Here is a 26560-nt window from a genome sequence, read left to right as displayed (position 1 = left end):
TCCTGAACCTCATCGATAATCTGAAATCTCTCCCCATTCAAAGGTGATTTTAGGGAAAAGCCAGAAGTCTCAGTCTTAGCAGCTGTGATGAAGCTGCTAATCACCAGTTGCCTATGGCTCTGGCCTTCTGAGTCATCTGAATAGCTAGCTCCTGGGGAGGAATGTTCAGGCTCAATGCAAAATTTGATGCAGATTTGTTGCTCTATTCAGTCATTTTGAATGTGATGTCTACACAGTACTCATGCTCACTCAACAGTGTCTACCACCTCCACAGACTAGTACAGTGAAGTCATCATTGTTTATGCAAGTGCATTCCAGTCCACTTTCCCTGGCTGCCAGGTTACATTGATATCATGCAAACCATTCTCACTATATTAACAATGGTTGGACTTTTTCTGGACAGGCCTCATCATATGTTGGCTTCCTGATTTTTACACTTGTGATACAGTTATGCAGGAAAAATGTCTTTAATAATAGCAAATGCACACTGAGGTAATTGGGAGTTATTGAGATATCAAGTTGACAACTCACTCAAATAGTTCGGGTGAAAAATGGTGGCTATGGACTATAATTGCAACTTTTCTGTAAGTACAAGATAGTTTCAAAATAAAATTATATATTTAGAGAAAAATGATTCATTTGATTTTTAAACACATATGATCCCTGAAGTTAGCCAGTGTGATAGCATGCCTTCGAGCTGATTTTCCTCAGCAGATCCCTGGAGGAACACTTCTGTGAGCAGCCCCATTCAGTCCTTCAGTATATACAAGGAGTTCCACAGACAGGAGAGCTTTCTGAGTTTGGATCCAAAGCATCTTTTCTCTACCTCTAAACACAAATTTAAGTGAAAAGGAGAAGGAAGAAAAAGAACTGAATTTAACTACATGAAGAGACAAATCTAGAAAAATTTCAGAATCTATGTCAAATTCATCACATCACCGTATAAACAAGAATTAGCCTGATGTAATAATATGTTAGCTTCTGTTCTATCATTTAATCTTATCTGAACCTAACTTATGAAAGAGAACCTAAATATTTAGTATCAACATTGTAGGTATCATTAAATCAAATCAAAAGATGGAAAACACTGATGTTCTGAGAATTTAAGGACCTTGTTGTGAAGCCAGGATAAGAAGCCACGCTGGCAGCCCCTGACTATCTAAATAGAATCCCACCCTCTCTCTACTGTATGAGGTGATTTGCTAAAAAAAAATAGATAAAAGAAGTGATACTCTGTTCTCCAAGAAGTAAAATATTATGGGAAAATTAAGGCAGTCATGGACTGATCAGAATTTGAATAAAAACTAGTTGCCAATACATCTAAGACATATTTTTTCTCATCATTTACCAAGAAAAAAATACCCAGATAGGTAGAATTGATTGATTTTTTTCTTTAATTTTCCAATTACAATTCCCATTCAATATTATATTAGTTCAGGTATACAGTATGATGACTAGACATTTATATAATTTACAAAGTAATCCCCCTTATAAATCTCACATTTAGATCTGACACCATACATAGTCATTACAGTATTACTGACTATATTTTCTATGTTGTACTTTACATCCTCATGACTATTTCATAACTGCCAATTTGTAATACTTAATCCCTTCACCTTTGTCATCCAGCCATCAACCTCCTCCTATATAGCAACCATTAAATGTTCTCTGCAACTATGAGTTTGTATCTGTTTAGTTTGTTCCTCTATTTTATTTTTAGATCCCACTTGTACATATTATATGGTATTTGTTTCCCTCTGTTTGACTTATTTTGCTTTGTATAACACCCTTTAGGTCCGTTCATGTTGTTGCAAATGGTAAGATTTCACTCTTTTTTATGGCTGAGTAAAATCCATGGTATATATGTACCACTTCTTCTTTCTCTAATTATCTATCATTGGACACTTAGGTCGCTTCCATATTGTGGTTATCATAAATAATGCTGCAGTGAAGGTAGGGATGCATATATCTTCTCAAATTAGTGTTTTGAATTTCTTCAGATATATATCCAGAAGTGGGATGGCTGAGTCACATAGTAGGTCCATTTTTAATTTTTTGAGGAACCTCCTTACTGTTTTCCACAGTGGCTGCACTAGTCTGCATTCCCACCAACAGGGCACAAGTGTTCCCTTTTCTCCACACCCTCTCCAACACTTTTTGTTTCTTGATTTATTGATGATAGCCATTCTGACATGTGTGAGGTGATACCTTATTGTTGTTTTAATTTGCATTTCTCTGATGATTAGTAACATTGAGCATCTTTTCATATGCCTATTGGCTATCTGTATGTCCTCTTTGGAGAAGTGTCTACTCCTTCAGGTTCTCTGCTCATTTTAGAATTGTTTGCTGAATAGTCTTGTAAGATTTATCCTTGACTTGTCAATATATATTATCTTAATGCCTCTCTGCTCACTCTACATAAGTAGCTTTGTTAATTGCAACACCACAACCCAAGGCATTATTTTGTAATGGAAGCAGTAAGTTATTGATATTCTAACAAATTCATTCAATATCTACATTGCTTGTTCAAAAAAGTTCAATGTGTTGACTGATTATGAAATATTGAAAATTACCTTCTGATAATGAAAATAAATCTTCTTGCTTTCCTTGTCTTCAAATAGAATACTCATGAGTTTAGTCAAGGGATCAGGAAAGACAGATGGAACCAGAAAACAAAACAGTATCAATTACTAACATTTCCCATTCCCTGCTAAGGCTTGTCTTATCTCAAGCTTATAAAGTTGTTTAATCTTTTCCATCTTCTCTGGATAAAGAGAGCCTGGAAAATCCTAGTCATTCCACAATAACTACCAGCAGGATTTTCCATAACTATCTGAATGCAAAATAAAAATCTTAAGAAGTTGATCCGATTCTAAAACTTACTTGTCAATTTAGGAATAAATATGAAGAGACAACCCACCCATATTTTCTTCAAATAACATGTTTTTTTTTTTTTTTTGGCCAGACTGCTAATACCTGAAAAAGTTTCTGAGTTTGTTTCAACCAATCTACATTTAAGGAGCTTTAAAATTCACTTATGCTTTAAACATTCTTTTCTACGTCTGATCTAGGGCCAGAGGTTCGGCCATGAGACAGAACCTTGCCAAGAAACTGGAAAGATGGGGAATAAAATTGTCTTCTAGATGTTAAACTGTAAAATCAATTGATGGACCAAGGCAGGGAAATAAGATAATACCACATGAGACAAAAAAAGCTTCTAGACCAGCAAGGTTTAGTGTGGTCCCAATAAAGATACAATATGCACATCTAAAAACCACATAGGCCAAGCATGGAGCTATAGAAGAAGAGCTGCTAAGACAGGCCTGCATAGACTCACTCCACCAAAGCTCTGTGCAGAGTCAAAAGAATCTGGACCAGCAATGAGCCAGTGAGACTGCATCTCTTTGGTGAAAATGAGTGCATCATTTTACCTTAGCCAGATTTCTCTGAGCAGGGCTGTGTTATCCATGATGGAAAGCTCAATATTGAGCATACAGCCTAGCCTAAAGCGGGCAAATGTTCGAGTCAGTGAATTTGTTCCAGCTCTTTGCTCACAATCTCCTGATTATAATTGGCTCCCATACAGTTCTGCCTACAGGGAGAAAATAACTTGGTCTTGCAGATTTGAGAATTCTGGCCCCATGCCAGCTACAGCACTCATTGAAATAAACAGTTTAGCATTTGGGATTGTTTACTTGACTCAGCTCCCAAAGGAAGGGCCCTTGAGTACCCTGAGAGATTAGGTTTCTGAGACCACAGGGCTGGCAGCAAGTCTCTGGGCCATGGTAAATATATCAGGGTGGTGATGATGATGGTGGTGACAGGGACAACTACAGCCATGGCTGAACAACCTCTATGTGTCAGACACTGCATTGTGTGCTTTACACACTTGAACCCATTTAATCCCTACAACAATCAAATTAGGCATTACTATGTTGTAAATGAGGAACCTAAGGCTCTGGAAATTTTAGTAACTTATCCAGAGGCCCACATTAGAAATCTGGATTCAGAACTAGATTTGTCTGACTCTAAACCTTATTCTTCTAAATTTTGAAAATACTACCTCTGGAGGATGAGCTCTATCCTTCTGGCTTCACTCCTCTGCTTTATCAGTGTGCTTTGGGCCATCCAGTCCATCTTCAGCATGACTATTCATCACTCACCACTACTCTCCCAGCCTTCACATCAATGCACATTAAGAGTACCAATCAACCTTTAACCAGAAGTTCAGAAAGCCAAACCCTGTCTCAGTGAACAGTGTCACCAGCATCATCTCTTCCATGCCATCATATGGGTAGCTTCAGAAATCAAATGATGCTTCCCTCCCTATCACCACCTCAGCCGCACACTGTTGAATTATTTGCACATCCTTCAATATACCTCTTCAACATTTCCTTAGTGTGTGCACTTCTATCACCATTGCCACCAGCTGTCTTTCACCTGGACCTCTACAAAAGTCTTCTGGGCACGTTCTTCTTTCTACTCCTGCTCTCCTTCATTCTCAACCATGCATCTAGTGATCTCTATATTATCCAATCATGGCATTTCCCTGTTTAGAAATCCTTCAGTGAAGCCCCAACCACTTGTCATACTCTGTGCTTCAGTTCTAACAGTGATAGGCCTACAGTTTTTGGAATATATTCAGCAATGTCTGCTCCAGGATGACACACAAGGCAAGCCTGCAATACACTCACATTTCCCCGAACCACTCTTCCCTTCACACCTCCTCTAGTCAGTTAACACGGGAGCTTCGGGGCTCACTCATGTTTCACCTTCTCCAGGAAGCCTGGGTTAGGTGGCCATATGAGGCATCTCATCACTGTAGCTCATCCTTCATCTCGCTGTATGGAAATGTTTTATTTATGTGACTCCAGCCCCAGACTATGACCTCCCTGAATCCCAGGACCCATTCTGTTTATAAACAGTGCCCCCCCACACATACGAGTGCATGTAGAATGAATGAATGAATACAAACAAGAAGCTGGTATATGACAGGTGTAAAAATCTACCCCTCCTCTTCAAGTCCCAGCTGTGTGATCTTAATAAAGTTGCTTCATCTTCCTAGACCTCAGATTTTCTGTAAAATAAGGATCATAAATCTTAAACTGTCAAGTTCTTGTGAGCTTTAAACCAAATCACATAGTATGTGGAAAGTCCTCAGCACTATGCTTGGTATACAACATGCTCAAAATTCAGTTGTTACTATTACTATTACTGTGTCCTTGGAGATCTAACAAAAAACATTCATGTTCTCTGAAATCTGTGAAAGGCCTCACAGATAGTCCCAGACCCCGGGATGACTCGGCTGTGCTGGGCCTCCTCAGCACTCATGTTTTACAGTTTATAATGCATTATCGTGTACTCTTCAAAGTGCTGCTTTGAAAGGATCCCGCATTTCCTCCCAGTTGCCTAACACTCAACAAAAGTTTTTAGGTGGATTTAATATCAGGATTTGCTGCACATGTTACTCCCCACTGGGGCTTCAGACCATGGACATTCCCATGGCTCCTCCTTCTGATGAGGCAGATACCACCCAGAAAAACTAATATAACTGGAGAGGAACACACAGAGAAATGGGAAGACTGGAAAACTGACAGGTGGCAATCCCAAAATAGAAACCAGGGCTCACAGGGGTCAGAAGTAAGACAGGCCTCAGAAAGGGGTTGTCCTTTGTCACAACAGATATGGAAAGGTGAATTAGAGACCAGTGCTTAAAAATATATACACAAAGTATAGCCCTTTAATGGAATATTGTGCTGCCATTAAAAATAGAGAGGAAGCCAACTAATAAAATGGCGAATGACAAAGACATTATGTTATATAAAGAAAGATACAGATAATACATGTTTTTGATCCAAATATGTAAAACTTGCTTTGAAAAAATTTAAGGGAGTAGACCAAAATTTTAATAGTTGTAACAGGGTGATGAATTTGTGTGTGATGTTTTCTTTGGTCGATTCCCCATACTTTTTGTAGTGGTGTCATATCGTTTAAAATATAAAGACTTATTCTTTAAAAATACGTGCTCTCGGTGCTTCCTCGCAGATTGTTCTGGAATTAATGTGGCAGTGCAGGAGACGTACCCTAAGCTGAACAAGGCCGCAGGAACCTCAGGCCTGTGCACAGGGTGCGGGCAGTGCAGCCCGCTCCTGCTGGACTCCTTTTTCACCAGCCACCGCCCCACTAGGTCTTGCTTAGTGCCCGAGGGCAGGCCGCCCTGGGTTGGTCAGCCCCTCCACACCCCCCACCCGCCCCCCCCCAATAATGCTACCTCGGAGTGATCCTCCTGGCGAAGTTCCTTTCTAATAGATGGGAGGCTCCGCGAATCGCAGGAATCGAGAGCCCTAGAGCAGCCCCCAAGCCTTACCCCACTGGGCCGCCCGCCCCCTCCCGCTCCCACGTACCTCTTGCAGGGAATCAGCGCCTTCCTCTCGTCCAGCACCCGCACGCGGTGGTTGAGTCCATCGTAGGAGAGCAGGGCGCGGCTGTTGCGCCCGGTGCTCTGCTGGTACAGCACCTGACGCCCCTCCCACTGCTGCGGCGCCTGGCAAGGGCTCAGCGTCCCCGGAGACCCCCAGGTTCCCGCTCGCAGCGCTGCTGCCCCTAGCCCGCAGAGACTGCCCAGCACCCAAACCCAGAGGCCGCCCAGCAGCCAGGCGCCCAGGGGCCCCTGGGCCCCGCGGAGGGGTGTGTGCCCTGGCATCGGGGTCCACCAAGCCCGCCAACCCCCGAAGTCCAGTTGGGACCCAAGGGGCGGCTAAGCAGCGGGCGGCTCTCCTGCGCTGTGCCCGAATGTCGTCTCGGCCAATTTGCTGTCTATTCCGGTGACCGCCTGCCTCTACAGCTGTGGGAATCGGGAAGCGTGAGGCCAGGAGCCGGGGCCAGGGGCCTGTGAAGGCTTTGGTGAAGCGCGCAGGAGCTATTTCTGCCCGGCTGCTGCCCACTGCGGCTTCGCTTTCACTTGCTCTCTGCTGCCAACAGGAAATGCAGTGGCAGTGGTGCCACTAGCATCCTGAAGGGCATCCACGTAGGGGGAGGGGATGGTGAGAAGGGAGAGGTTTCTCCAATAATTTAAGGGTTCAGCAGGTAACCCACATACTGGGGGCCAAAGTCAAGGTCAGGAAAGCAGTGCGGCTGCGCCTGTTATTATGTACCACATGCGTTTCTTTTTTGCTAAAATTGCTATCTTCTTCCACCAAATTAAAAATGTAAAGAAGTGTCCTTTGCTGAAGAAATGACACCAATCACTCATAAACACACCTTAATTCCTGCTTTCAGCATAGAGCCTAGGGGACTAGGGGATAGGCCCTCGCCCTTAGCCTGAGGACCCAGGGGCATTACCTCCTCGACACACTTGCAGTAACACTGCTGCCCTCCTGCACCGCCGTCTGACAAGACCTCAAGCCTAGATATGTGTGGGTCTGGGAGTTTGGCATCTTCAAGGACAAACTTCATTGGGTTTATGATTTATGTCTATGTAATGTTAGGATCTATAACGTGGAATCAAGAAAAAAGAAGCAACTTTTTAAAAAGTTTTGTGTTGGTCTGCATCTCAAGGATGATGGGGAGTGAGCCAGGTGAAAGTGGGAGAGAATATTTCCAGATGAAAGACATGGGGACAAGAGAAAATGAGTGTAATGTTGGGGTTCAATTATGAGGCAGAGGGCAACAAGGAGCCAGATCATTCAGAGCCTTGAGAGCCATTCTAAAGATTTAGCATTAATTATGAGGGTGGTAGGAGCCATGGATAAATTCAAAGCTAGGGAGAGGCATTAGCAGGTATACATGCCTTAGGGAGCTCACTCAGGTGCCACTGTGGAGAACAGGAAGGGCAAGGCAGAAGGAGGGAAGAAGATGCTGTCATAATCCAGACAAGAGATGCTGTCAGAAGCGAGGTGGTGGTGGCCAGAAGGCAGAGTGTGGAACAGAGTGACCTATGGAGGATTTAGACTCAGAGAGAGTTCTGGTTTCGGGCCACTGACATTCTAATAGTCTTGAGCTAGAAAAGATAAAAGCAGTTTAGAATTGGTTGCTTTTGAGATGATTATGGGACGTATAGGTGGAAAAAGCCCAAAGACAGTTGAATAAGCACTTCCAGACAATGGAATAAGCAGGTGTAGGGGTCTGGATGGGAAACCATTGGCATCTAGGGGGTCAATGAAGCCAAAGAGTAGAACAGTGGCAATCCACACAGGGTGACTTTGTCCCCCAAGGAAACAGTTGGCAAATCACCAGAGAAAAGCTAATGACCAAGGCAACCAACTCAGTTATACAAGCTTTTAACAAATCAGTGTCAAGTATGAACTAATGGCTTGAGTGCTAAAGCAGGACATGAAAAGGGAAGTGGGTCGACAGAACCTCCTTGATGAAGCCCTCACTGCTCCTCCTCTCCCTGGCCTGAAACACTAGCCACAGACTACCAACTGACATAATGAGGTGAGTGAGGAGCTTTGTGGAGAAGAACTCTTAACTTCTCACCTTTTCTTAAAAGACATGCCATGGAGAACATCAAGGAAGCACCTGAAATGTGAATTGGTACTTGCATAGTTAAACAAATGCAGCAGCTTCAAACTGGTGGTATATGTATGAACCCTCTCCAAGTTTTCCCTCCTCAACCAGCTCACAGGAAAATGGCAGGCAGTTCGGCTCTTTCTCAAAACTGTATTTTCTTCCCTCATAGGAACTCAGGTTGGAAATATTTTTTCACTAAGCCAGGGATTTAGTCTCATTGGACTTTACTGCAGGAAATACTTGAAATCTCATTGGGCACTCCCCTTTGCTTGCTATCTCACTAGGTTGGCTTGGAATTTTTGAAACTTGGTATCTGTCTTATAGAAAACCGAAATACCTCTCTGGACTGGCTGGGAATTCCTCTAAATAAAACTGGACTCCTGGGGTGAATCCTGAAATACATTTGTCTCATTTACCCTTTAAACTTACATGCTTAATTCATGCCCTTCCACCACCCTCCCCCCACAATAAGACAATTTATTTAAGGTACTTGAAACCATGCCTAGCCAATTGTAAATGCTCAAGAAATGTCAGTGGTGCTTTTCATTCCTTGGGCTATTTAGTCCTCAGTCCTGATTAGAGTCAAAACTAAACTAACTTGGTGGCTCTAGTTTTGGAGAGAAATACCAGTCTGCCTTGAGTTCAGATTTCCAGTGAAACTATGTCTTTAAAGATTAACATCCAGAGAAGACATTCTTCATATTCTAATGCCCAAAGAGAATAACATATACCAGCAATTTTACTGCCCGAAGATTCATGTATCCTTGCAACAGTAATGTTGCCCTTTTCTGTGGACAACTGAGCTAGCCAGCAGTGGTTTTACCACCTCTTCTTACTCAAATTGAGATAAAACAGAAAACAAAACATGCATAATTGTTTTCCATCGTACATGGCTTCTTACTCAATTTAAATAACAGTTTCCAAGCACATTAAAAATCAAGATTTTAGGTTGCTGGGTTGGAATCACTTGGCATGAAGGGGAAAAAATCTTTCAGGCTTTGGTATCCAGACTTTTCTTTGTTTTCTCCTGGGTTTCATTTACGTTGGAGAGCGGAATAGGGAGTTAAAAGAAGATAGGGGGAAAGTTGGCAGATGGAAGATATTTTTCAAACCAAAAGATGCTATTGCACCTTCAGGCTGTTCTGTTCCTGGAGCAGGAACAGACCAAATGCCATTCTGGAAAAACCTTCGCCCCAACTAACGTCTATTAGCCACTACAATAACAACAAAACAAACTCTATACAACATGCTGGGGGGTGGGGTTGGTTTGTTTACATAACGTGTCCATCCTCTTCCAGCAATTACTACCGCACTCTCTCATCCCACACATCTCACTACACAGCGTTTCTCATGCCCCCTACTGGACGAAGCAAGTATTTTTGAGAATTAAAGGGCAGCTGAAGTTCCCAGTACTCTTCAAGGGTATACTTGCACAAGACGCAAAGTTCAGCTTTGACTCAAAAGAGCGTCTTTTCCTCTCTTGAAGTGCTCTTACACTCTTTTGGATCCGGTGTCCAAAACGACTGCCAAAGGCTTTTACTAGGTACGAGGAGAAGGGACTGGCTGGATCAAAAAGGTGGGACTTCGGGGGCAAGCCGGATTTCGGCCCCGGGCTGCGGCCCGGAGGAGATGATGTCACCACTTCTGCAAAGAAAGAACTGGGGGTGGAGCGACGGAGGGGGTGAAGCGGGGAGCCCTTGCCGCGCCTGCAACTGCCAAGGGAGTGTTAGGAGCCCACGTCAGGGGAAGTATCAGGATAAATAGGGTCCTGCAATGGCCGTGGCTGGCTGCGCTGGGAGCTGCCGCGTCCGGGACTGGAGCTGCCTGGCGGGGTTCAAGCCCCGGAGGCTGAGGGTTGGCTTTGCTGGTGCACTGTGCCCTAGACAGTGGACTTCTCCCTTCAGCCCCGGCAGCTTTGCGTCGCTGCCTACGAGATTTTGGGGAGCCCTGTGCCCTAAAAAACTACCTCCTTGGAGAGGGGAGAGAGAAAGATTAAAAAGAGGGAGAGAACAGAAGAGAAGAGACCTTTCCGCCTGTTGGAGTCGCAGCGCAGGAGGACAGTGCCATGCTTCTCTCCATCCTGGCCGCTCTATGCCTCTGGCTGCGCCTGGCCCTGGGTGTGCGTGGTGCGCCCTGCGAGGCGGTGCGCATCCCCATGTGCAGGCACATGCCCTGGAACATCACGCGGATGCCCAACCACCTGCACCACAGCACACAGGAGAACGCGATCCTGGCCATCGAGCAGTACGAGGAGCTGGTGGACGTGAACTGCAGCGCCGTGCTGCGCTTCTTCCTCTGTGCCATGTACGCTCCCATCTGCACCCTGGAGTTCCTGCACGACCCCATCAAGCCCTGTAAGTCGGTGTGCCAGCGAGCGCGCGACGACTGCGAGCCCCTCATGAAGATATATAACCACAGCTGGCCCGAGAGCCTAGCCTGCGATGACCTGCCAGTCTATGACCGAGGAGTGTGTATCTCACCGGAGGCCATCGTCACCGACCTGCCAGAGGGTGAGGCCGGGGGGAAGGACTGAGGGGGTGTGGAGCTACCCTTGGCTCTCACTGCCACGTGAGAACCATGCTGCCACACCCACAGCTGCCCACCTGTGGTCTGTCAGCCCCCTCCCCCATCCCACTTCTGAGGGTTGGAGGAGTTGGGAAGGGCTGGTGACTTTACTTCTGGAAGAGTCTGATTTCTGGATAGGAAGAACATGGCCCATAAAGGGAAAGGGGCTTTTGCTTACAAAGGGAGCCACTGGGGACAGTTTCACTTACAGTAATAACAGGATAGTAATTGCAGCAGAGGAGTAAACAGGTATATAGGTCTTACGGTGGGTCTGAGCCAGTGTTAAGCACTTTACATGTATCATTTAATCCTTAAAATCTTTAAAGCAACCCCACCAGTATTCTCCATTTAATGTTAGTCCTTGAAAGCTCTTTTTGAAAAACCATTTCCAGCCATCACTCTCCACCAGCACTGCAGCTGGTAAATGTAGCCGCCCTGGAAAATTGTGATGTCTGTCTCATGGTCTTTGACCAGGAGCCAGCATCTGTGGCATCTTAGTTAACTGGATCTCATCTTCTACTTCCTTCTTTTCTCTTTGGTCATTTTGCTGTTTTGTTTTGGTTTGGCTTTTCTTTTTCCCTATGAAGAAGGAGCAGGCTTAAACCCATTTGTTGAAGTAAAACCTAAGAATATTTTTGCATTTTTTTATACCTGACTCAGATTGCTGAACATTTGAAGAGATTATGGTGTAGTTTCTCAAGTTACTCGTACCTCACGGCATTGCCCAAAATATGAAGAAAAAGAAGTAAAGTGAAGGGAAAGATTGAAACTCCTCTCTAACTCAATTTTAGAGAAAAACTATTTCTTGCTTAAATTACATGAACAATAAAGGATTGTGCTTGTTCTGGATTATATGGCTGCGGACTGTGTCTGCAAAATGGAAGATGGGGATGAGGAAACACTCTTGTTGTTTTGTGAGTGTAAGCTGTCACCATATGAGATCAACATTTTAAATGGATTTGAAAATGAATGACATAATTTGTCCAGGTTGGCTGCGTGTATCGGGCAGGTTAATTGATGTGCATTCACATCAATTTGTGCTAGATAGGCAGTCTCACCTGAAAGTCTTTCCTAAGCCCAGGGCGATCTATATGAAAGAACTAGTTGACAATCACATCTTTTGTGTGTGTGACTCTGTATTAGTTTATGTCTCTGGACAGTTCCTTATTCCAGCTGGGTGAACAGATCAAATCTCTGACCACACCATGTGACCCTGTGTGTTTCAGATGCTAAGTGGATAGATATTACACCAGACATGATGGTACAAGAAAGGCCTCTTGACATTGATTGTAAACACCTAAGCCCAGGTGAGTTCTTTGTCCTCAGTGCTCAGTTTCCTCCTTCCCAGAATGGTTTCTCTGAATCCTTTTCCAAAATTTGTTTCTTTCTTGTCTTCTTTAGACAGGTGCAAGTGCAGAAAAGTGAAACCAACTCTAGCAACGTATCTGAGCAAAAACTACAGTTATGGTAAGTTATCTAATGAGACCATTCTCTTTGGGACTTGGCACATTCCAAAACCAGATCTGCTGGTCAGAAAGTAAAACAAGAGGTTTGGTGATTTTTCTGCTTAACTGTGAGGGTTTCACATGGCATAACTAACAACTGTAAACTTTCTTGCTTTTCTGGGTAAATCAAGTAAATACAAAAGTAAATTATTCAGATGAAAATAGTGATGTGGCTCAGATTGCAAGGTTGACATCCTGGTCCTACTTGTCTGGGTAAGAGGTCCTGTTCAGCCAGGACAGCATACCCCACCTGTTCTTTTCATAAGCTCTAGTTGCTACAGGGGGGATAGGCAAGTGATCCATGGGTTTGGTTATCTTAGGCTCCAGAGACTGAGTAATTAAGATCTGCCTCATATCTTTTTACTTATAAATAGCTATGAATATTTAACATCTTAAAAAAGCTGTAGAAATATGTTAATCACAAGAGCCTATGGCTACAATTATTAACATAGCTTCAATGTCCTCTTCTCTTTTATTTGAAAAAACAAAACCAGTCAGCACTTTCTTTGAAGAATAAGTCAATCATTCTATTTTGAATGCTTTAAGTAAAATTAATTCTGCTATCATCATTTAAAAGTAAATTTAATTAAAATATGTTTTTATTTTAAAACATCCATTTGGGCTTTTTTATGGTTCTTTGAATTTCTTAAATAATTTTGCTGAAACAACAAAATTGTTTTGGGGAAAAAATGTTCATTTTATTTGCTAACTTTGTTTCCATATTTGGAGTGATATTTTATATCATAAGAATCTTTATACTATATATACACATGAAAGTAAGAAAATTATGGCAATATTAAAGTCTGAAAAAATAACCTTCCTTTTAGGTTGTCAGATTTGAGAATCATCATAACTAATGTAGGTAATTCAACCAAAAAATAATTTATTTTCTATTAGCTTTTTGCTGTTGTTTAAAACCATTTCTGTGTAAATATACTCATATTGTCTTAATCTGATCTACTTAGTCCATTCATCTGAGTTTTACTATCATGCTGTTCTCTGGGGCATCATGGCCTCATAACTACTCTGATGATGAAACCATTTCTATTTATATCCTTTGGTGTCTTCATCAACTATCTATCTTCCAAGGATGGAATCCAAAACAGATTCATACTAGTCTGATTAGAACCCCATGGCATACAGTAAGAGCAAGGGACAAAAAAAAAACAGAATTTAAAGCTTGATCAGACACAGTAACATAAACAGCCATCTGTAATAACAGTTCTGCCTCTACTCACCACAGACCTCACTTTGACAGTGTGGGAAATTTAAGGGTTGAGAACAGTGGTCTTTGGAGACTCCTTCCAATCTAAAATGTTTTGACTCTAATGACTTACACTGGAACAGAGGAAGTTCAAGCCTCAAATGGGTAATTGAACCACACAAACTCTAAGTTGGCTTCTGAGTCCTAGAATATATGATTCTCATTTCAAATATCATAAGGCAGATTATAAACAAATATCTATTTCTATGAAATTTTATTGATAGTTTTATGTAACTAAATTTCCTGACATATTTTTGACAAAAAAAAGAAGAAGAAGAAGAAAAAGAACACCTAATTTTAGGACTATAGAAATTTAGAGCTCAGAAGAACCTAAGGAATTCTCTAATCAAAGCCTATCTATTGCCCAGTGAGCAGTCACTGACCCAAATAAGCCTGCTTGTCAATTTACTTGTATGTCTTGCAGCATGATTCACAACTTTCAAGACAATGTTGACAATATGTGAGGCCTATATTTAGCATGGAATTGTGGGCTTTTTCTCTGCATTTGGGCAACTTGGACATGACCATAATTACAGGACTGATTCTTTAAGAGAGACTCCGGAGTTGGCATGAATATGCTATCCTTATTTTTCTCTAAAGACTTCAACAACACTTACATCAATTTTTAAATTTCAGTCATCCATGCCAAAATAAAAGCTGTACAGAGGAGTGGCTGTAATGAAGTAACAACAGTGGTGGATGTGAAAGAGATCTTCAAGTCCTCATCACCCATCCCTCGAACTCAAGTCCCACTCATTACGAATTCTTCTTGCCAGTGTCCTCATATCCTGCCTCATCAAGATGTTCTCATCATGTGTTATGAGTGGCGTTCACGGTAGGCATTGGGTGGGTAGAAGAAATTGCAACACGGTTTACAAAAATATGAGCCTTATTTAGTAGCCATGGATAAAAAAATGGCACCAGCTTTTTAAAAAGCTATTTCAATAGATGCCATTGTTGAGATAACATATATTTTAAATATTAATTCTTCATAGAATTAAAAAAAGTAGAATTTGAGTTTTTTGAGTAGAATCTTTAAAAATGAATTTCAGAATTTATTATATGATTTCAAAAATATATAGGAAGATAAATTGAGTAAAACCAATTCATTTCAAATCATTCAAATCAATGCTACTGTGGTAAATACTAAATTTTTAAAGGTCTCTTTAATAACTTACAGATCAAGTAAAGATGGCCATTTGAAAATGTAGTTCCACACTTTTTCTTTTATGTGCACTTAGTTTACAATTTTTGCTACAGTATCACACACATATGCTCACAAACATATGTACTCATATCCCTAACTGAGAGTGTGCCTCGCCACATTTCTTTTCTTGGCATCTTTTTATATGTCAGTGTATTCCTCACAGCATAAAAATCAAACACTTCAGCACAGGTTCCAGGATGAGCCCGATATTTGCTGTAATATACTTCTCCAGCAGTCTTATTCATTTTTTATAACAGGTCTTCCCTTTGATTCTCTGTCAATGCTTATCTGTTTGCTCCTTCTAGATACAGCTCAAGCAAAACTCTATTTCTCAGGAAAAAAATTGAAAATTCACCTCACTTGAAAACTTTCTTGTTCTGTACTCTACCAGTACTTGGGTATCCTCCTCATACCACACCTTGTGTTCTTGGTTTTAAAGCTATTCTACTTATATCCTGTCCCTCTAAAGAAGCTGAATGAATGAATGTTGAATATTTCTGATCTTATCTCTTGCATGGTATTTGTATCAGCTACAGTATTAGATGCAGTTCTGGAGATGTACCATGTTGCTAGTCATTAAATTCTATTAAAAAAATGGATGAATATAAATTAATTAAATTTCCCAAGTTACTTTGTAAATTTGATGTCATTCTGATCAAAGTCCCCCCAAAATTTGTGGACAATTGGAATTTATGTATTCACAAATGATACTAATGGTCATTGGGAAAGAATAAACTGGTAAGAACATGTAAAGAGTATTATTATGAAAATAAGAGGGATGAGAGGAAATTTGCATTATAAGACATTCAGATTGGTGTAATGCATCTATAGCCATACCATCCTGAATGCGTCTGATCTTGTCAGATTGGTATAATGCTACACTTGTTAAAATAATGTGGTATAAGAGTAGACATAAAGATAAATAAAGCAGAGGCAAAAGTCTTGAAACAGATTCTGATGCATAAAGAACCTATATTATGTAAACAATGTGGCAAGTCAATAAAAAATTAAAATATATATGAATGACACAGAGATGAGGACTGGGGGGGGGGAATGGGAGGGAGGGGGGAGACCGGGCGGGGGGGGGAAGAGAAAAAAAAATGTACTTGAAAAGTAACCAAATAAAATTTAAAAAAAAAAAAAAAAAAAGAAAGATGCCATTATTTTTATTTGGAAAAATGCGAAATAATTTTACATTATGCTCTAAAATATATTTCAAATATATTAAAGAGATTAAATATTTAAATAATCAAAAAAGATAAAATTAAGCAAATAAATGTATAATATCTAAATGGAAAAATACTTTGCAAACACAAAAGTAATGTCAGAAATTACAAGGAAATAAATTTTTAAAAACGAAATTACAAAGGAAAATGTCAGTACACATATTTGACCACACATTAGCATGTATATTAAAATCACAAATAAAAATAGAAAAACAGAGAGTGGTAGAGGGAAAATGGAGACAACTGTACTTGAACAAAAATAAAAAATATAAATAAATAGAAAGACCAAAATTGAGAAAATACAACAGATATGACTAAAGAATGGTAATCTTACTCTCTAAAGATTTCATATAAGTTAATATTTAAAACATTAAGTCTGCAACATAAAAAATATGTGTACATAAAACTTTTTATTGCGTTATATTGTTTAAGCTATTACAGTCATGCCTGATTTTTCCCCCTTTGCCCACCTTCACCCATCCCCACCCTTCCTGCCCTCAGGCAATATGTTGTCAGCAAGCATGGGTCATGCAAATATGTTCTTTGGCTAATCCCTTCACCTTCTTTCCTTCAGTCCATCCCTGCCTCCTCTCCAAAAGCTGTCAGTCTGTTCCTTGCATCCACACTTCTGTTTCTATTTTGTACATTAGGTTGTTTTGTGTACTATATTCCACATATAAATGAGATCATATGGTATTTGCCTTCACTTTATGGCTTATTTCACTTTGTGGACATATGTCTATAGAGACATGATTCACAAGAAATACAACTAGTAAATAAAACATTAAAAATTATATGTCCTAAAGGACACATGGACAACAACTAAGTGGAGTGGAAATGGGAGGGAGGTGGGGAGCACTGTGGGGGCGGGGCTGGGATGGGAGTAAAAGACAAAACTGTACTTGAACAACAATTAAATGAAAAAAAAAAGAAATTATCTGGCTCAAATTTGTAAATGTCTGCCTTAATAAAAGACATTTGGTTGCTCATAAAAAAAATTTTTATGTCCTTAATTCTCCCATCCAAATAAAAACAAGATTTAATTTTTACTTAGTCTTAATGTTAGTGAATTGAATGAACATTCAATCATTTTGAAAACACAGATACACAAAACAATGTATACACAACGCATAGTGCCAGATTATTTTCAAAATTTTATATATATTAAGTAAAGGTAGTTTTGTATATATATAAAATATATATATATAAAGAGAGAGAGGCAGGGAGGGAGAGAGAAGAAATAGAATATGTTCTAGATAGTCATGGTTGTATATTATTTGGTTATTAAAGTTATATTTTTGAATTCTAAATATATCAGAGAATGCATACAGGGTGGAGCAAAAGTAGGTTTATAGTTGTGAGTACATAAAACAAAATTTATTCTTATATCATTATTTATTAATTATTGTGTTATTTTCCATATGAACAAATATAAACCTACTTTTGTCCACCCTGTATAATACAGTGATAAAAAGAAAGGTACAGTATGATCTAAATTTACAGTGTGGTCTATAATACATAGAGACATACAGTAAATAGAAATAAAAATAAAGAATAACTTCTACATGAGAAAAAATAAAATATGTAGGTATAAGGAAGAATGAAAAGATATATCAATAAAACACAAATGGTAGATTGTGAGGTTATTGAAGAATTTTTTAAATTTTTGCAATTTTAAACTTCTTACTTTCATAATCAGAAGTCGCTTATTAAGATAAATTATTCTTTTTCAGGATGATGCTTCTTGAAAATTGTTTAGTTGAAAAATGGAGAGACCAGCTTAGTAAAAGATCCATAGTAAGTATAATTAGTAATACTGGGAATATGGATGTGAGTGCATGTAAAGAAATTCTGTAGAATTTAGGAATTCTTCCCATTCTTTTGAAAAGGTAGTTATGAGTATAACTATTCTCACTTGGAATTTTTATTATAAATCTCTCTCAACTTCAAAGTCAATTTGGTTGCATTTGATACTGACCTATTGGTTATTTCCAGATTAAAATTTTTTTGGTTTCTTTATTGTATTACATTTCATTGTTTTAGCAGTCAGTTACTTGAGCAGAATTAATGTCCAGAGGGATTAAAATGGACATATGTTTTATTCATATGTGCAGAGGTGTGAATACTTAATTCTAAAACTCATCCTATCACTGTACAAAGCAGAATCTCTCCCTGTATTTAAAATAATTTTAAGACTTTTATCAAAATAAATCATATACAAAAAGTAACTATTTTGTATTTTGTACTATCCATGATTTAAGTGGTAATATCATCAACATACTGGTAATTCAATTAGAGGAATTAGAATAATTTGTTACCCAGACATGTGAAGTCATACATACTAGAACCTAGGAAATAAAGTCAGTGGTTTGAAATTTTTTAAATATCTCCTCTTTTGAAATATGTTTAGATATATTCAGGAGATTTTGTTTTAAGGTTCACAAAGGTATTGCCACTGACTATGATTTCTTTGCACAAATAAAACACTAGGTTAATGGGAGACCGTATGTTAATACTGAGTTATGTAACAAAGTCTCTCCTACGCAGTGCATTTCTGAATAAAAGAACCAAACACTATTGTTATATCTGAGCTAAAAATTTATTAGTTGCTCAAGAGTATGCCTCAGTGTCACTAGACAGAAAATTCTGGAAAAATTAGCTAGCTGGTTTCCAAGACTGCAGTAGATTAGAAGCATCAGTGAAGAAGTTAAGTCCACCATAAGGACCTGAAGGGAAAGAAAGCTTTAAAAAATCAGCTGTTTGGAGCATTTCCTTTGACAACAAGCATTAACAATATACTTCAGTAAGACTTTGAAAATATTACCACACAATAGTTATGTATAGTAATGAGTTTATTACTTAGAACACCTTAGGAGGATGGGGACAGGGTTTTCCATTTCATTGTGTTTCTCATGCCTAGGAGAATGCTTGGCCTACAGTTGTGCTCAAACTCTGTGGATTGAGATACATTCTAACAAAGTAGGGACATGTGTATTAAATAAAAAGTAATGTCTATTTAAATGGACTCACTTTTTCATTTTTTCTTATATGCAGCTATTTAAATAAATCGTATTAATTTATGCTATAAATAGTAAGTCCTTTTCTATCAAGGAAACTTGACTGTCCAGAGTGACACATTTACCATCAGTTCTGGATAGCTAACACTGAGTGGATTATCAGATGTGGGTGGCACTTCTGTCTTCTATTAGATGTGAGAGAATTAAGTGAATCTATAAGTGTGGGAGGAGGCCCCTGATTTCTGGTGAGGCTGGATAAATTTCTGCTTTTAGCCCTGTCAACCCTTTTTATAAGGCTTTGCTGTGTAGGAATGTTGCATTAGTGGGCCAATTGGAAAAATTGAATTAGTTAGGTCCTTGGGCTCTGGAGCTGGACTGGTGAATTCGAATTCTACCTCTGACATTTATCACCCATGTGACCTTCTGCAAATAACCTTGGTGTGCTTGTTTCCTGATCGTGACAATGGTGCACACCTAGAAGGGCTGTTGTGAGTTTCAATGAAATGAGTGCATGTCAAATATTCAGCACTTCCCAGTCTCTGGTACATAAGTGCTCAACAATGTAGAGTAGCTATTGTAACTTCCGTCATGATTCATATGTAACAGTGGAAATTTTCCATTAGTTCTGATATTAGATTAATAGCATAAAGGGGTGAGATGTACTTGACAGTCATGTTTGCAAATGCCTCCCAGCAGTGGGAAGAGAGGCTGCGGGAACAGCAGAGAACAATCCAGGCCAAGAAGCCAACAGCCGCGCGTACCAGTCGTAGTAATCCTCCGAAACCAAAGGAAAAGCCACCTGCTCCCAAGCCAGCCATCCCCAAGAAGAACATTAAAGCTAGAAGTGCCCAAAAGAGAACAAACCCGAAAAGAGTGTAAGCTATCTGCTTTATAAAATGAAGACTTACTCTCAGGATGAGGCTAGGCATTGCCCAGACTATGGAAGGCCACACACCCCTTGTCTTAACAACAGTACTCTTTATAGACACATCCCACAGCATTTTTTCTTAATGATATGCTTCAGTTTTTCCTTTTTAAGCCACTACAAGCCATAGCAGTAGAAATGCCCTTTGGTATGGAAGGTATACAAAAGCTGATCAAAAAAAAGGTGTATTGTCTTCGGAGTACCCTGTGTGCACACTCCATAAGAGCTCCACCTGGGAAGAAAATGTGCTTTTGTTTTTTTCATTTTGACCTGTATGTGCATGGTAAAATAAATGCCATATTGCAAACAAAGCACCTAATTTGTTTACAATATGTTTTCTTTCAGTTTGATTTTTGTAGTTAGAGTCTTAGCAATTTTTAAAAATGTGATTGAAAATATGCTTCTATCTAAGGAGGAGAGCAAGGGGAATGAATGTTTAAAAGATCTTTATGTGTTTATTATTTGTAGAAGAATATTTGTGACAAAGGGGGACTTCTGAACAATCTACAAAAGTAGGGTATGGAAAACTGTAATGAGTTTTTTTAAAAACAAAATCTTTCTGCTCCATTTTTAGCTATAAACTCTAGAAAATAAGATAATGTTGACATAAATAAATAAAAAGGAAAGGCAGGCAAACAATGTCTGGATCCTTGTTTTCTGGTTACCATGCCGTGGTAGAGATACTTGGATTTAATATTCATGATGCTTCCCATCAGCACCCTTTAAGTAGCACCAGAACAGAGTTTCTGTTGTCATGATGGAGGTACCAGCTGGTCAACCCCAAGTACTTTACACCTGTGGCTGTGGTGCTTGTCTCACTTCCCAGGACATCATAGGTAACCCGAGGCCAAGATTCTCTGCTGGTCCTTTCAAGGAGGCTGTGGGCCTAAGGTGGAAGATCCAAAACCTCTGGTCATCAGTCTGCTATGACACTACTGCCACACACCAACTCTGCGTCTGGAAAAGGTGACTATGGTCACCTGTCCATTCACACTACTCAGGAATGTAAAAGAACAGTCTGAATGCTTAGGAGTTAAATCTCCTTTAGATGTACCATTGTCCCTGCTTCTCAGAGAGGATAATTAAACAAATAATTTTCTTTCATCCCTATAGCTGTGGGACACAGAAGTGAGGTGTGTGGGTCGGTGAGAGGGGAAGAAGAGAACAAACACCCATCTCTCCCTGAAAGTGTAACTTCGCCTGCACTGCTACTCCTGGTCAACAGAGTTAAAGGAATCCAATAGATTGACCTACCCAAGAGTATCAATAAAATATTCATTGTCCATATCTGCTGTATGGACAGAAACCCCATATCAGCAGAAACCCCTTTGGACCTTAAGGAAGCCAGGTGGGTATTCAGCATGGCTTCTACACTAAAGAACTTAGGAAAGGCCATTAAAAGGCATTGCTAGCCTAGTTTACCTTCTCAGCATAGTAGTAATTCTTTAGGGGAGGTGGGTTATAAATGAAACTCTCCATGGAAAAGGAGAAAAAATACTATGGAAAACTTTTTTTGAGTGCAAAAGAAGGTAAAAAGAGCCTAGAGGTGGCTTTACAAATATAAACACTGCTTACTTTGAATATTTAAATAATATACTGATTATTACACAAAAATTTAATCAACCAGGCACACATATCAATTTGATTCATTGATAAGGATTAACCAGGACACCATTTGGTTATTCATTGTGAAAAAGTTGAAAATGAACATTAGCCCACAATATTGAGGTTGGCCTTTCTGTGAGGACCAAAAATTTATTTTTCTCACTCAAATATTTCTCCACCTAAATACATGTGACAAGAGTTAAATACAAATATAATGAGGAAAGTTGATGTTCTGTCTTTGAAATAGGGATTATTTGAGAGTTGGGTAACTTTAATGAAAAAAGACTTATGTTTATCAACACATTTTATAATTGAGGACAGCTAGAGGCATTTATTTTTTAAATAATTTTGTTGGCCTTTCAATAATACAGTAAATATGTATTTTCTGTAAAGCATTAAATAAATAAATAAAATAAAAATAATGGAATTAAAATCCTACCTAATCCCACTCACCACTATTCAGAGGTAATCACTGTTAGTATTTCAGTATATAATTTTATGGGTGTTTCCTATGCATTTATATAATGGTTTGAAAAAATTAAAATATAATACATACTGTTTCACAACCCACCTTCTTCATTCAACCCTTTATTGAGATTCGTTCTCATGTCAATACAGCTGATGCCACTTCATTTATAATGGCTGTGTTGTATTCCATGGTATGCATTACTTATACCAAGGGCTTATAACAAACCCTTCTAGTATTAGGGATTTAGTTTGTTTCTTAATGAAACATCCTGAATACTTGAATAAAAATTTTGATAGCTAGTATCTGTGCACATCCTTAATTGATTTGGGGAAATTTTTGTTTCAACAGCATTGTTATAGAATGGACCCAGGGGTTATGAGGTCCCTCTGTCAACGGATTCTTTGCCCACTGCCAGGGAATTGGAATTATAGCTCTCAATGCCAGAGTTTGGTGAAAAGGGAGTGAACTATTTATTCAAAAGTTATACAGATTTAGAGTAATGATGGAATTCACTATTAAAATTCTCAAAGGCCCTTAAAACACCCACAAAGACACATTCCTTCCTTCCCCCCTTTGCGCAGTCAGGCCAGTCAGGGATACCACATCTCAGGTAAAAAAAATAGAAGTCTGTGGCTCTGGTAGCTCCTGGTTCCTGTCAGTAATCTGTGCTTAGTTGACAGGCCTCCTGCAGTTCCCAGCACCACATCAGCTATGTTGCCCTGATCTCCAGTTCTTAATCCAAACCCACATGGCACCTTTTCATGGTCCACCAACAAGAGTCCTTTCACCACTTTCCTTCCCTGCAAGGTCTTGCATTGTCTCCATTCCTAATCCTGCATTGTCTCTCCTGCATTATTCTAAACTACTAAGAGGGCTCTGCATTCCTGGTACATCTTGCTTTCCTGCTTCCTAAGCCAGGTGGTAAAGGGAGACCCAAAACCTCAGGTTAGTCCCTGGATGCCTGTCATGCTTGGGTTTAAATCCTGGTGGGAATCTTCCTCTGCAAACCCATTTCCTACTCCTCCCACAACTAGCTACACCTGCCAGCACTTCCATGTTTTTCTAGCCTTTCTGGGCTGCCATAGTGAGTCTGGGCAGGCGTAGCCCCATGGCATGGAGCCAACCATCTCCAAGCTCTCATGCAAGTGCTGTAAAGGGGAGCTGCCTTCCAGTCACAGCATGGGTTGAAGTCACTCTCATCTCCTGGGCTCAAAGCACAGCCACAGGTACTTAACATATCTATGAAGCTAGCCAGTTGTTATAGAGATGCAAAATAAGCATTTTTGCATATCAGGTATGAAGCTGGCCAACTGTTAATATGCAAAACAACTCTCAATGGCCCTGCTCTATGTGTCCCATCCCCCAGTCCAGACTTGTGGGAGAGGGGATATCCTATATATTTATATTTCCTGGACACCCTGAGTTCTGGACCGCGTTACAAACCCCTTTTTGTGGGGGCCCTGGCTGTACCATGTTATAGCATTGCTAGGCTGAGGAGTATGAGCAATAAAGAAAGTTCTGAATTATACTGTCAGTTATCCTCCAGAATGCTTGGACCATAGATGCATCAAAGTGCTGACTTTCCATCTCCTAAGATTGTTTGCTCCTTCCATAGTTTTTATAAATTTAGCGGGAACTTGGATATCATCTTGGGTGAAGCTCCTCCCTTCATCTGCGAGCCATCAGCTGACAACATTCTCGTCACTCCCAACATCAAGCAGCTGTGAAATAAATGAGTGAGCACCTCCAAGGGGGAACAGTAGAAACCTGAGCACACTGCTCCTTTCCCCTTTTTTTCCCTCCCCGCTGCCTCCCCCTGGCTCAGACTACACAGCGTGGGCCTGTCATTTCTAGGGCTCAGACTGAACTTGGGTCTGATGCCCAGAAGCTTCTTGGGAATTTCCCCTCTTTCAGCTATCAGGTGGGTGATCCTAGTCCCTTGGGCTTAGAGCACGGTCAGGCTGAATGGGCCCTTGGCTGTTGTGGACCACTCTGCCTGGTTTCAGGAATTGGAACTACCCCCCATGGCTAAGGATGAGTGACCAACCTCTGGAATGCAAACCACAGAAGACAAAGCTTGTCTCTGGTAGCAAATGCTGCCTCAGTTTCTTCCCTGCCCTCAAAGCATGGTCAGTTAGTCCACGATGGGTAAGACCCCTCACAGCAGGGAGCAACCTAAGCCAGACGTGATCACTTGGGAGGCCATCATGGAAGGACTCGGGGGGCTGCAATGAAGAGCAAGCAATAGACCCTTCTTCCCCAGCTATGTGACATAGCCCAAGTCCCCATGTCCTCTGGGAGAAGCACTTCCTGGCTAATCCACTTAAACCTGAAAAACTGATGGGAAGGGGTGCAGCTCCTTTTCTTGCTAGAGCAGATCTGGGGAGAAATCTGGCATCACAAAGAATTCCTCAAAATCCTGTGAAACCTGCTTTGCTCTGAGTGCATTCATTCATATGTTAAAGGTTCAAGCAAGAAATTCTAAAATTCTTCCTGACAGACTCTGACTCAGACTAAGCCTTCAGACTTCTTTAAAATGTTATCTACTGTTTGATCCTTGCCGCCCTGTATTCCTGCATATTACAACCCAATAAAATCCCCTAGAGGAAGAGGCTCAAGGCCTTTTTCCCCCGAGAAACTGGCCACCTCTCCTCCCCAAGCATATCATGTCTTGATAGTGTTTACTTTCATCCATGGCAGATGGAGGGACTTGTGGGCAAAGTAGCCCCCACACTTGGCTCCTTGCACCCCTAGCCCAATAGTCTGCCTCTGTGCAGCCTGGGACTGGGTGTCAGGGACAGGCACCAGCTAAAATGCTACTCTCACACACAGAGCCTGAATGCAGAGAAAGGTGCTGGCTGGAGATGCTGCTTGTTCTGCCCCTAACCTGAAGCCCTAGTTGCCCAGCAAACTCACGCCGCTAAGGTATTAAAGCCAGAGCATCTACTTGGGACTCACCACTGCTGCTGTGCTTTTATCTCCTACTATTACAGAACAGAGGTGCAAGGGGGGCAATATTTGGCTCACCCAGGGATGCTGTTACCGAAAACTGTTACCGAAACAACAGGTCCTCCCCAACAAGGACAGGATACTAATACTATCCAGACTACCTACTGGGCTCGTCTGTCTACCGCCAGAGGAAAGACATCTCTCAATGCCAGAGATTCGTGAAAAGGAAAGGAAAGGTTTATTTAAAGCTATACAGACTTAAAGTAGTGACCCAATATCCCCATTAATATATCAAAGTCCTTTAGGATAACCACAGATGCCCACAGTGCTTCCTTCCCCCTTGCCCTAATTCGGGGTACTGTATCTCCCGGAAAAAAAAGCACACGTCTGTGTTTCAGGCTGCTGGTACCATCAGGTGTGTCGCTGTCCAGGATCTCTAATTACTCCAAAGCCATGTGGCACCTTCTCATGATCTACTGGCAAAGAGTTCTTTCACCCTTCTTCCAGGCAAAGTCTCTCCTGCTTCCCAGGCCACACGGCCAAAGGGAACACCCCAAAGCCACATGGACCTCTTCTACAAAAGCTGTAGGGGTCTGCAGTCTGCCAAAAGTGCATGGGTCTCTCCTTCACATGGCTTCAGAGAGGGTAGGATTGCCACTCTGGCAAAGCCGAGTGGTGGTTCTCTTTTCAAATGGCTGCAGGGGTCCCCACTCTGGCAAAGCCACATGGTTCTCCTTCACCTGGCCATGAGGGGGTCCTCACACTGCTAAAACTGTGTGGCTCCCTCTCTTCTTACATGGCTGTGGGGGTCCCCACTCTGGCAAAGCTGTGTGGTACTCTTCCTTCTCACCTGGCCAAGAGGGGGTCCTCACTATGGCTGAAAGTGTGTGGTTCTCTTCTACCAGAGCTGCAGGGGTCCCCACTCTGCCAGAAGTGCGTGGTGCACTCTCTCTCTATGGAATTCTATGGAATCTTAAAAGCAGCAAGAGAAAAGGAGAGAGTTACCTACAAAGGAGTTCCTGTAAGACTATCAGCTGATTTCTCAAAAGTAAACTTGCAGGCAAGAAGGGGCTGGAAAGATGTATTCAAAGTCATGAAAAGCAATGACCTACAACCTAGATGATTCTATCCAGCAAAGCTATGATTTAGAATGGAAGGGTAGATAAAATGCTTCCAAGATAAGGTCAAGTTAAAGGAGTTCATCATCTCCAAGCCCTTATTATATGAAATGTTTAGGAACTTATCTAAGAAATAGAAGATCAAAAACTGTGAAGAGCAAAGTGACAGCAAACTTATAACTATCAACAACTGAAC

The 26560-nt window shown here is 40.7% G+C and overlaps 2 protein-coding genes across 3 annotated transcripts in view; one reads left to right on the top strand and one right to left on the bottom strand.

Moving 5' to 3' along the window:
- EPDR1 (ependymin related 1) overlaps positions 1 to 6971 on the bottom strand; it is a 31429-nt gene extending 24458 nt beyond the window's left edge. The window contains exon 1 of the mRNA XM_037152791.2: positions 6408 to 6971. Within this exon, the coding sequence (XP_037008686.2) occupies positions 6408 to 6706 (299 nt within the window). The 5' untranslated portion in view covers positions 6707 to 6971. The remainder of the gene's footprint in view (positions 1 to 6407) is intronic.
- A 2955-nt stretch (positions 6972 to 9926) lies between these two features.
- Positions 9927 to 21669, top strand: SFRP4 (secreted frizzled related protein 4). Of its 2 annotated transcripts, XM_037152771.2 has the most exons (7): positions 9927 to 11024; positions 12306 to 12386; positions 12481 to 12546; positions 14485 to 14683; positions 18015 to 18078; positions 19992 to 20173; positions 21337 to 21669. In XM_037152771.2, the coding sequence occupies exons 1-7, from the start codon at positions 10580 to 10582 to the stop codon at positions 21353 to 21355; spliced, it is 1056 nt and encodes a 351-aa protein (XP_037008666.1). In that variant the 5' UTR covers positions 9927 to 10579; the 3' UTR covers positions 21356 to 21669. The 2 variants fall into 2 exon arrangements, with proteins under 2 accessions (XP_037008666.1, XP_037008673.1); XM_037152778.2 differs by lacking the exon at positions 21337 to 21669 and having other exon boundaries at positions 19992 to 21314.
- The last annotated feature ends 4891 nt before the right edge of the window (positions 21670 to 26560 follow it).

Source organism: Artibeus jamaicensis, unplaced genomic scaffold, assembly GCF_021234435.1.
Source record: "Artibeus jamaicensis isolate MK-2021 breed Jamaican fruit bat unplaced genomic scaffold, CSHL_Jam_final contig_924, whole genome shotgun sequence".
NCBI lineage: Eukaryota > Metazoa > Chordata > Mammalia > Chiroptera > Phyllostomidae > Artibeus > Artibeus jamaicensis.
The sequence above is the reverse complement of the archived record's forward strand: the minus strand, read 5'-3'. Positions and strand labels throughout refer to the sequence as shown.

Coding starts and splice junctions, on each gene's coding strand:
- SFRP4 (XM_037152771.2), top strand. CDS start 10,580: ATGCTTCTCTCCATCCTGGCCGCTCTATGCCTCTGGCTGCGCCTGGCC. Junction 12,547..14,484: donor GAGCAAAAACTACAGTTATG/GTAAGTTATCTA, acceptor TTTAAATTTCAG/TCATCCATGCCAAAATAAAA. Junction 14,684..18,014: donor TGTTATGAGTGGCGTTCACG/GTAGGCATTGGG, acceptor ATTCTTTTTCAG/GATGATGCTTCTTGAAAATT.